Below are 12,149 nucleotides of genomic sequence, written 5' to 3' on the forward strand. Positions count from 1 at the left end.
GTCATAAACTAAGTTCCGTCTTCACATGTTAAGTTTCTTAATTTTCTTTCATTGGTAAAGAAGGAAATGAATGCTTAGTAATTGACCTTTAAATTGAGAGTTTCTGTCAGAGGAGATTTAGCTTGATACGTAGAAGGGTATTCCTCCCATGTACTTTCTTTAAGAAAGCGTGTTTATGTTATTCATTGGGGTATCCCAGGTTCTCTGCTCTGATTATATCACTTATTTTGTAAACTTAAAAAAAAGTTAAGATGTACAATCAGGAAAAAAATATATAGCTCAAGGATTTTTCACAAATTGAATATACACATATAACCCCTCACACAAATCTAGGTACCAGCTAGATGGTACAAATCTAAGTTACCAGCACTCGAAGAATACTCTCTGTGTCCCCTCACACAGTCGTAACTACCCCAAAGGAATCACTTGTTTTTCCCTCACCTATTTGAGACGTAATATATCATGTAAGTTTAAGCTGTATATGTAATTTTTCTTTTCTTTCTTTTTTTTTTTTTCCTTTTGTCCTTTTTTTTAGGGCCACACCTGCAGCATATGGAGGTCCCCAGGCTAGGGGTCTAATCAGAGCTGTAGTTGCCGGCCTAAACTACAGCCACAGCAATGCCAGATCTGAGCTGAATCTGCGACCTACACCACAGTTTACAACACCACAGCTTACACCACAGCCAGATCCTTAACCCACTGAGCAAGATCAGAGGTCAAACCCGCAGCCTCATGGTTCCTAGTTGGATTCGTTTCCGCTGTGCCATGACGGGAACTCCATGATGTATGTGTAATTTTTGATACACATTGTGAAATGCTTACCACAGTAAAGCTAGTTAACACATCCATCCCCTCACATAACTGTTTGTGTGTGTGTGGGGGGGTGATGAAAACATTTAAAATCTACTCTGTTGGCATCTTAACACTGTATTGTTAACTGTAGTAGTCATGCTGTATGTTAGATCTCTGGGATTTTTCATTTTGGAACTGGAATTTTGTACCCTTTGACTAACATCTCCCCATTTCCCCCACTCCCAGCCCCTGGCAACCACCAGTCTACTCTTTGTTTCTATGGAGTTTGGCTCTTTTAGATTCTGCACACAGATTACGTCAGACACTATTTTGACTTTTATCCCGTAGATAAATATTTGAATTTTCTATAATGCAATCTGAGTGTATATACTTTTGTACCTGGCTTCTTTGTCTTTGATTGCGTTTGTGAGGTTCATTTATGTTGTTGTATATAGCTATCGTTCTTTTCATTTTTATTTGTGTAAATGTACTAGAATATGGTTGTCCTTTCTTTTGTTGATTGTAATCTTGCTTTTTTCCCTAGTTTTGGGTTATATTATAAATAAAACTGCCACCAATGTTCTCACACAGGTCTTTTGATGTTCATAAGTGTGCATTTCTCTTGGGTATTTACTTAAAGAGTGAAATTTCTGGGTCTTAAGGTATATGTATATTCAGCATTTGTAGATTCTCCCAGACCGTTTTCCAAAGCAGAGTTGTAGGTCCTTGCTCTTACTATACTGTATGAAAATTCTCTTTACTCTGCATCAGGACTTATACTTTGTACTGCCAGCCTTTTCTCTTTTTCTCCCATTTTATCCATTCTAGGGGTATCTTGTTGTATCATATTATTATTTTAATTTGCATTTTCTTGATGACTGATGATGTTGAGTACCGTTTTATATGCTTATTGGTCATTTGGATATCCTTGTTTGTGGAGGTTCTGTGTATGTCTTTTGACCATTTTTCTATTGTTTTATCAGTCTTTTTCTTGGCAAGGGTATTTTATATATTCTGAGTGCAACTTTTTGTTGAACATTTGAGTTAAAACTGTCTTTTTCTGCTGTGTTTTGCCTTTTGACTCCTGTAATTTTCTTTTGATAACCAGAAGTTTTTAATAAAATTTTTATAAAAATGTATACCATTCAATTTCTGAAACATTATTGGAGGTTTATCTGTTTTATTAATCCCTTTTTCCCCTAAAAGAGCAATTTTTGGCTTTATTGAATTTATTTAATGTGTTTTTTTCTATTTTTCTAAATTCTGGTTTAATCTATGTTATATTCTTCCTTTTTCAAGTTTAGTATACTGTTTATTTTAGCCTTATGATACAGATGATCAACTCATTGATTTTTTTTTTAAGCTTTCATTTTTTCTAATATATCCATCTAAGTTTATAAATTTCTTTCTAAGTATTGCTTTAGCTGCATCCTACAATTTTGGTATGTTTTATCTTCGTTGTCATTTGATTGAAAGTATTTAATTTTTAGTGTAATCTCTTTGATCTATGGTTTATTTAAAATGTACTGCTTAATTGAGTACCATTTTACTTTTTGTTACCTTTTTCTTACTGATTTCTAGCTTAATTTACTGTAATCAGAGGTCATCTATATCAGTTCTTTGAGATTTGTTGACACTTGCTTTGTGAACTGCCTGTGGTTTGTTTAGATAAATTTTTTTTTGTATTTGAAAAAAATTAAGCATTCAGTCGTTGAGTATATTTGTCAATTAGGTCAACTTTATTTAGAATGTTGTTCAGTTCATCTGTATCCTTAGTGATTTTTTTTTCATTTTATCAATTAGGGTAATGTGTTATAATCTCTAATTATGTTTATGGACTTGCCTGTTTCTCATTTGGATTCTGATTCCTTTTACCCTGCCTGTTTTGAGATTATCTGTCTAGATTAGTAAGATTGTTTCGTCTCTCTGTTGAATTGACTGTTTATAAATTGTCCCTCTTTATCTCTTAGTAATAGTTTTGCCTTAAAATTTATTCATTTAGCTGTCCCAGGCTTGTTTTGTTAATATATATGTGTGGTGTATCTTTTTACCATCTTGGTATTACCACTTTTTCTGTATCTTTTTTTTTTAAGTATTATTAACTTGTATCTTTGGTAAATAGTATGCATTTGAGTTTTATTATGTTATCCAGTCTTTTTTTTTTTCTTTCTTTTTTTTTTTTGCTTTTCTTCAGGGCTGCACCTATGACATATGGAGGTTCCCAGGCTACGGGTCAAATGGGAGCTGTGGCCACTGGCCTACACCACGGCCACAGCAATGCTGGATCCTTAACCCTTTGAGCAAGGCCAGTGATGGAACCCTCAACTTATGGTTTCTAGTTGGATTTGTTTCCACAGTGCCATGACGGGAGCTCCTTGTGTTATTCAGTCTGACAATTTTAGTCTTTTACTTTGAGTATTTAACCCCTTCATATTTAATGTAATTATTGATAAATTTCAGTTTTAATTTAACATTTTTGGTTTCTCATTTATTCATTTTTGCCTTTTTTTATCAGTTAACTTTTAAAATTTTATATTCCTTCTCTACTGGCATCTTATGCATACATAATTTTATTAATGTTTTATTGGTTACCCTAAAGATTATAGTAAGTATTTTTGACCTACTAAACTTAAAAATTATTTTGAGTTAATTATAGATTTATAGAAAGTTTTCAATGTGGTATTTGTGTAGTCCTATATAGAACTTCACCAAGTTTCCTATGGTGGTTACATCTTAAAGTATCATACCATAAATCTGATACTGGTGCAATGTGTGTTAACTTTTTCTGTTTGTGTCATATTTTTTCACTTGTATAGATTTTGTGTAACCATTACCACAGTCTCAGTATCTATCACCACAAAGGTGTCCTTTATGCTAAACCTTTATATTCATATCCAGCCCCTACTCCACACTGTTCTTAACCCCAGCAACCTGTTCCATCTTTGTAATTTAATCAATTCAAGACTGTTACAAAAATGTAATCATCTTATATGTGACCTTTTGAGATTGTCTTTTTTTTACTCAGCATATCACTCCAAGTTGTCATGTATATTAATATTTTGTTCCTTTTTCTCACTGAGTATTATTCCATGGTATGGGTGTACTCACTGAGGGACATTTTGTTTATTTCCAGATTTTAATCTTAGAGTTGAAGCTGCTATAAGCAATTATGTACAGGTTTTTGTCTGGACATAGGTTTTATTTATTTATAAATGCCAAGGAATGCAGTTACTGGGTTATATGGTAAATATATATTTAGTTTTTTTCAGAAACTGCCAAAATCTTTTCCAGAGGAGCTCTACTCTTTTGCACTTCTACCAGCAGTGTATGAACACTTCATTTTCTCCATATTATCATCAGCATGTGTTGTTGTCACTATTTTTAAGTTAGTTATTCTGATAGATATAAGTGGTATCTCTTTGTGCTTTTAATTTGCATCCTCTACTGGATAAGAGGCTGAATACCTTTATGTTCTCATTTGCCATCCATCTGACCTCTTTGGTGAAATGTCTCTTTGTGTCTTTTGTTCCTTTTTTAAATTAGATTTTTTTAAGTACTGAGTTTTGAATTTCTTTATATATTCTAGGTATGAGTCATTTATCATATATATGTGTGTGTGTGTGTGTGTGTGTGTGTGTGTGTGTGTATCTTATTTGATTCTTCTTTTACTGGTACTTTCACTACTTCCTGGAAATGAAAGGAACTTAGTACATTTCCATCCCATTTACCCTACTCCTGTCTTTAGTTGAACTAATTATTCAGGTAGTTCAATTCTACATGGACTTTAATCTTTACAGGTTTTAGATTATGTGTATTAAGCAATTTCTATTTATTTACTCAAAATGTTAAACGTGTGTGTGTGTGTGTGTGTGTGTGTGTGTGTGTGTGTGTGTGCCTCTGCAGTTTTTTCTGCATCAGGAAAATTCCGTCAGGGATCATTTTCTCTCTGCCCAAGAATTTGTCTTGGCATTTCTTTTGTACAAATCTGAAACAATGCTTTGTGTGTAAGTATGTGTGTGGGGGGAGGTGTTCTGAAAATTCTAGATTGTTGCATTTAAAAATTTTTTAAGTTCTCTTAGCTTCCGTGTTTGATTGATTCTTTTAAAAAGTCAGATACCAGCTTTATTCTTCTTTGAAGGTAAGGTCCCTGTATGCTCTCGGGGCTTTTAAGATCTTCCCTCTTGGTTTTCAGCTGCTTTACTGTGATACCCTGTGGTAGTCAGCCTCAAGGGTGGACACTGTAATCCTCACTTTCTGGTATTCATGCTCTTGTGTGCTACTTTCTTGAGTGTGGGCTGGGCTTATTGATTTGCTTCAGATTAATAGAATATGAATGCGGAGGAAGTGATGGTTTCTTTTTGATCTTTTAAAGATTTTCTTTCTTTTTTTTTTTAAACAGTGTTGTACACAGATTTTCTAATTGATCTCAGTAGAAGAGTTATTCTGATACAATTCCCAAGTGAGTTTACTTTTATCTACAACTAAAGAGAATTTTTGTTTTCTTGGGATGCTATTACCAAAGCAGCAGCTCTCTTAGTACATCTCAAGTAAGTTGCTTGTTAGGTAAAAGGACACTGTCCATTTCTCCTCTAATGCATAATGAATGATGCCCAGAGCACTGAACACTTGTTTGTTCAGATGTTTTCTTGTCTGTTTGCTTTTGTAAGTGCACATTTTTCAGAAACTCATTTTAGAGCTCTTTATGCCAGTCATAATTATTTTATATTTGTATGGCCTTATTATAGAATATAAAATTTATGCAGAGATCTTTTTCTGTGTAAACTTATTTAAATTCATTTGAAAGACTACACAGATGAATTGATAAAATAATTCTTGGTGAATCATTTGTGTTAAATGAAACCATGAAAGCTGAGGAAAGATCTCATAAAAATTGAGATTTCTTTAATGAAATTATTTCTCAAGTGTCCAAATTCTTGCTCCACCTTTTAAAGAGGCTAAATTTGAGAACCAAAAAATCCATATTATGTGAGTGTGGTTTATAGATGAAAGAAGGTAGGGACCTCCCATACGTTAAGATATTTGTGAATGACTATACAAAGGTTTTAAGTTAATAAAGGGCTTAAGATGTATATTTGTCCTTTGCTATGATTTTTGCTTTATCTGAACTTTTAGAGTAACTGAATCTTTTTACTGGTTCTGACTGCATCTTACTAGAGAGCTCCTGTTGTAAACACTGAGAAGATGTTTCATCTTCTCCCTTCACAAATAATTTGACAACTTTTTCATTGAATAGCTTACATTCTTCATTTATATTTTAGGTGTTAGCACTAATTAAAATCCATAAATTAATATATGTTTATTTACTTAGAACATAAAAGACCGTTTTAGATTAAAATAGCCAGAAGTTAAACAGAAAACATAATTATTTGGTGACTCTTGCTCATTTACTAGCAACTTCCATAAATTATACAGATTGTTTATCTGTATATAAAAATCACCAGATAGTTATGTTTTCTTCTGTTTATGTCTATAAACCAAGATGGGAGTCTAGTTCTTTTTATTAAACGTTTGTACTGTGTTTGCTGTGAACAGACCTATCAAGGCAAAGAAGATATATTCTTGTTCTACCATGGGATTATAGTTCAAAAAGCTATTATTAAAGCTATGGCAGGATCAAGCAGTACCTTTGTGCTTTTTCCTATGGGTATAAGTTTTCAAATTAAAAAACAAGCCTTTGGTATCATGTTATAATTAAACTATAGTTTTTAACCATTGTGATCGCTTTACTTTTACATCACATGTACTTAATGGTTGAGAGTAGATAGGAGTCATTGACATTGGTTAAACCTTTAATAATTTTGGAGAGGACAGTTGATATTCAGTATCCTATAACTTTATGTAACTTTACTCTTAGAATGCCTTTATACTTTGTCATACATAGTATCAGAGTTTCTTCTTTGCCAGTTAACTTCATATAGATAGACTCTTTGTTCTTATAATGTGACTCTTTCGTTCTGGCTCACTGTAACAAAACTCCAGATATTTTTTCCCTATGCAAACATACCATAGGCATTAGGTCCTGGTGTGTGGGATCCTCAGCCTGTCACAGATTTCATTGTGCCATCTGCTTCAACCTGAATAGTGTATCTTCTGCCGGCAGACTTTATTGAAGTTGCCATGCTCAGATTAAAAAAAAAAAATCAGGTTTGGCATAAGAAGCTTGCTTTTGAAAAATAATAATTGATTATGCCTGCTGTAGATTTAAAAATAAGCATTTGAAAGGATACCCAAAAACCTCGTTCTCAAACACATTGATCTCTTTTTTATCTGCGGCTGTAGAAAGCCAATATAGTGGTGAATTACTGGTAACTCTGATAATTTATTGAGTTTCATACTTTATTTTTAAAGACACATAAACTCTTAGGCATGGATTGGTGACATATTGTGAAATATTTTGATTGTCTGTCAATGGAAGCTATTTACTAGTGTCTCGTTTCCAAAAATGATTTTCTGAATGATTATTTGCTGTTTGTGTAATACAGGTGATAAGAACACCATGATAAAAAAAATCTAGGGCATGATCTCCCTACTGGGTGTGTGACTTTGTGTAATTTTGTCATTTGTAAAAGGGAAATAGTGATACTTGAAGGGCTTGGGGGAGATTAGATCAGAGTAGGTCCTTAAAAACTGCGTAAACATTTATTCTGCAAATATATATTGAATGCCAACTCTGTGTAAGACACTGTCCTGGAGAATGAGGATATAATAGAGAATAAAATAGTCAAACTCCTATACTGGAGAATTCTACATTCTAGTCTGTCTTCACAGATTGGGTTGGAAGCTCCAAAACAGGGTGTCTGCCAGGTGATAATAAGCACCATGAAGGAGAACAGGGCAGGGCAAGCTCTCAGAGCCTACTGGTGGGTTGCTGCCTGGTTGGTGGCAGGGAGGGCTTCTCTGAGATGATGTGGAGTGCACTTGGATGAAATAAAAACATAAGCATTTAAACACTTGGGGAAGGATGTACTTGGCTGCTAGAGAGAACATTTTGAGTTTGAGGAATAGTGAAGTGGTCAGTGTTGCTGGAGCTTTGTGAGTAAAGGACAGAGTGCTGAGAGATGAGTTCAGAGAGTGATCTAAAAACATCATTGGTATGCCCTTTCTTATGATTAATTATAAGTAAAAAGTTGCATTCTTGACACCCATTAGAAATGTGAAAGCAGAATTGGCTCTTTGCACTGTTTTAGTGATTTTTTTTTAGCTTTAACTAAATGTTATTAGGCATTTTTTATATTTATCATTTTAACATTTTTAGTTTTTTGAATTTTATTTTTCTTTTTTCTTTTTTAATTACTCAATGAATTTTATTACATTTATAGTTGTACAGGGATCATCACAATGCAATTTTATAGCATTTCCATCCTAAACCCCCAGCACATCCCCCCACCCCCCCAACCTGTCTCATTTGGAAAACATGTTTTTCAAAGTCTGTGAGTCAGATTCTGTTCTGTAAAGAAGTTCATTGTGTCCTTTTTAAAAATTCCATATGTAAGTGACAGCATATGATGTTGGTGTTTCACTGTCTGACTAACTTCACTTAGCATGATAATTTCTAGGTCCATTCATGTTGCGGGAAATGCTGACATTTCTTTCCTTTTAATGGCTGAGTAATATTCCATTGTGTAAGTGTAGCATATCTTCTTTATCCACTCCTCTGTCGGTGGACATTTAGGTTGTTTCAATATCTTGGCTATTGCAAATAGTGCTATAATGAATGTTGGAGTACATGTGTCTTTTCGAGTTATGGTTTTCTCTGGATGGGTGCCCAGGAGCGGGATTGCTGGATCAAATGGTAATTCTATTTTTAGTTTTCTGAGGCATCTCCATACTGTTCTCCACAATGATTGCACCAATTTATATTCCTACTGACAGTGTAATAGGGTTCTCTTTTCTCTGCACCCTCTCCACCATTTATTGTTTGTAGGCGTTTTGATGATGGCCATTTTGGCCAGTGTAAGATGGTACCTCATAGTGGTTTTTATTTGCATTTCTCTAATAATGAGTGATGTTGAACATCTTTTCATGTGTCCTTTGGCCATCTATATGTCTTCTTTGGAGAATTGTCTGTTTAGATCTGCCCATTCTTTGATGGGGTTGTTTGTGGTTTTTGCTATAAGCCATCATGAGAAAGAAAAATGGAGCTGGACGAATCAGGCTCCCTGGCTTCAGACTATACTATGCAGATAAAGTCATCGAAACCATATGGTACTGACACAGAAATATAGATCAGTGGAACAGGATAGAAAGCCCAGAATTAAACCCACACACCTACAGTCAACTAATCTTTGATGAAGGAGGCAAGAATATGCTATGGAGAAAAGACAGTCCTTTCAATAAATAGTGCTGGGAAACCTGGATAGCTACATGTAAAAGAATGAAATTAGAACACTTCTTAACACCATACACAAAAATAAACTCAAAATGGATTAAAGACCTAAATATAAGACCAGATACTATAAAACTCTTAGAGGAAAACATAGGCCGAACACTCTTCAAGATAAACCACAGCAATATCTTCTCAGATCCACCTCCTAGAGTAATGACAATAAAAGCAAAAATAAATAAATGAGAATTAATTAAAGTTAAAAGTTTCTGCACAACAAAGGAAACCCTGAACAAAACAAAAATGCAACCTATAGAATGGGAAAAATATTTGCAAATGCAGTGACTGACAAGGGATTAATCTCCAAAATATAATTTTTTTTAAATATTACTATATATAAGTACATTAACATTTAATGTAATATTATTTAGTAATAAGTATATTATTATTAATTATTATTAGATTATTTCACTCTGTATAACAAGCACACACAAGTAATTATAGAATATTTTTCCCAAATGACATTATCTCTTTTGTTGTTGTTTTTTAATACCACTGTGCCTGGGGTTAGCAATACTGTGTCCTTTTAGAGCATGGTCCTGCAGACTGGCAGCTCTGCCTAAGACTTGTGATCCCAACAACAAGGAGATAAGCTCCAAAAACAAAGTTGGAAGGAAGAGTCCACACCAGGCTGTCCTTACCTCTGTTACCACCTGCACGATTAAGAGGTTCCCCCCTCAGGTTTAGTGGTTCATTAGAAAGCTGTTTTATTCAGGGTTGTGGTCTGTTATAGAGAGAAGATACAGGTCAAAAATTAGCCTAAGGAAGAGACACAAGGTGCAGAGTTGGGAAGATTCCAAATGTGAAGCTTGTTTTCCTCAGGACATGTTCCCTTCCCACACTCCATGTGTGACTGTATGTGTGATATCACCAGCTCAGGAAGCTCACGTGACAATGGTGTTCAGAGTTTTTCATTTTTCTTTTTTAGGGCTGCACCTGTGGCCTATGGAAGTTACTGGGCCAGGGGTCCAATTGGAACTGAAACTGCAGGCCTACACCACAGCCACAGCAACATGCGATCCAATCTGTATCTTCAACCTGCCCTGTAGCTTGTGGCAGTGCTAATCCTAACCCACTGAGTGAGGCCAGGGATCGAACCCACATCCTCATAAATGCTGGTTGGGTTTTTCACCCACTGAGTCACAACGGGAACTACTGTTCAGAGTTTTTATTGGGACTTAGTTGCTTATGTGATTTACTTAATTTTGGCATTTGAGCTGATACCATGTGGCCTTGGAGCTCAGCTTGAATAACAAAGACACTCCTAATCAGGGAAATCCCAAGGGTTTGGAACTTACCTCCTGGGACCTAGGGACAAAGGCCAGTCAGGCCTCTCTTTCGGAAAGACCAAATTCTTCTTCTTCTTCTTCTTTATTATTATTATTATTATTTTTTTGTCTTTTTGCTAGTTCTTGGGCCGCTCCCGCGGCATATGGAGATTCCCAGGCTAGGGGTTCAATCAGAGCTGTAGCCACCGGCCTATGCCAGAGCCACAGCAACGCAGGATCCGAGCAGTGTCTGCAACCTACACCACAGGTCACGGCAACGCCGGATCGTTAACCCACTGAGCAAGGGCAGGGACTGAACCCTCAACCTCATGGTTCCTAGTCGGATTCGTTAACCATTGTGCCACAACGGGAACTCCAAGACCAAATTCTTTACTGCATAAATTGTTGTAACAATTCAAACAATATAGAAAATAAACGGTCCTCTAGAATCCCATGGGGATGACTAGTGTTCTGTTGATGGTTTGGTATATATTCTTCCAGATGTTTAATACACATGCAAACATTTTTTGAGTGTACTTTGAATCAGACTATAGTTAACAATGTAACTAGGCTTTTTCACTTAAGAATGTGTCTCTGGGTGTATATTTTGTGTGTGTATTTTAATGAGCACCTTGAAGTTTAACACTGGGAGATAATTTTTAAAACTTTTCCACCTAAAAAGTAGTGCTGCATTAAACATTCTTGTATATACATCTTTGTGTATTTTTCTCATTGAAATAAATTTCTTGAAATAGAGTTGCTGATTAAAAGGATATGGATATTTTGAAATTTCATATGTACTTCATTATTACTTCTCTTGGGATATTTTCTGTGAAACAGTTTATAGAATGTCAACATTGTTAATATCTCCATATTACTCCTAGGTAAACATTGCAACTTCAACAATTTCAAATGTCGAATATGCCCACATTCCACATCTCAGCCCAGCTGTAATTCCTCCCCTGCAAAATGAATCATTTTTATCATCCTCAAATAATGGGAATCTGGAAGTTCTTACAGGATTGAGTACTGCACACATCAATGGGAAACCTGCTTGTGATGAATTTGATCAACTAATCAAAAATATGGCCCGGGTAAGAGCATTTCTTCCTGTTGGTTACCATAGCATGTATTAAGAATATAACTGAGCCGTGGATAATTTGAAGAATATTTATACATTTTTAGATTCTGTATGTTATATACATACTTTAAATACATGAAATGATTTTAAAACCTTATATTCTTATTAATGAGGATACAACATCTGAAAAAATTGGAATGCAAAAGACAGATTTTTTGCAAGTTTGAGTTCAGAGATTTTTCTATTCCTATTTTTTTTTTTTACTGCCACACCCATGGCACATGGAGGTTCCCAGGCTAGGGGTCGAATTAGAGCTGTAGCCACTGGCCTACCCTGCAGCCAGAGCAACTCCAGATCTGAGCTGCATCTGCAACCTGCAGCACAGCTCATGACAACGCCAGATCTTAACCCACTAAACACGAGGCCAGGAATCCAATCTGTGTCCTCATAGATACTAGTCAGATTTGTTTCCACTGAGCCACCATGGGAACTCTTCCTTTTTTTTTATTATCACATTAAACTTAACATTATATGTTATGTTCCAGAAAAATTCTTCAGGCTAAATAAAATGTCTCATTCTAGGTGGGATGAGTGCTAAGGATTA

The 12,149-nt window shown here is 35.1% G+C and overlaps 1 protein-coding gene across 16 annotated transcripts in view; it reads left to right on the forward strand.

Moving 5' to 3' along the window:
• Window positions 1–12,149, forward strand: part of MPDZ (multiple PDZ domain crumbs cell polarity complex component) — a 170,357-nt gene that overhangs the window by 41,965 nt on the left and 116,243 nt on the right. For all 16 annotated transcript variants that reach the window (XM_021063726.1, XM_021063743.1, XM_021063757.1 and 13 more), the window contains one exon: window positions 11,349–11,558. In XM_021063726.1, the coding sequence (XP_020919385.1) occupies window positions 11,349–11,558 (210 nt within the window). The remainder of the gene's footprint in view (window positions 1–11,348; window positions 11,559–12,149) is intronic.

This window comes from Sus scrofa, chromosome 1 (genome assembly GCF_000003025.6).
Source record: "Sus scrofa isolate TJ Tabasco breed Duroc chromosome 1, Sscrofa11.1, whole genome shotgun sequence".
NCBI lineage: Eukaryota > Metazoa > Chordata > Mammalia > Artiodactyla > Suidae > Sus > Sus scrofa.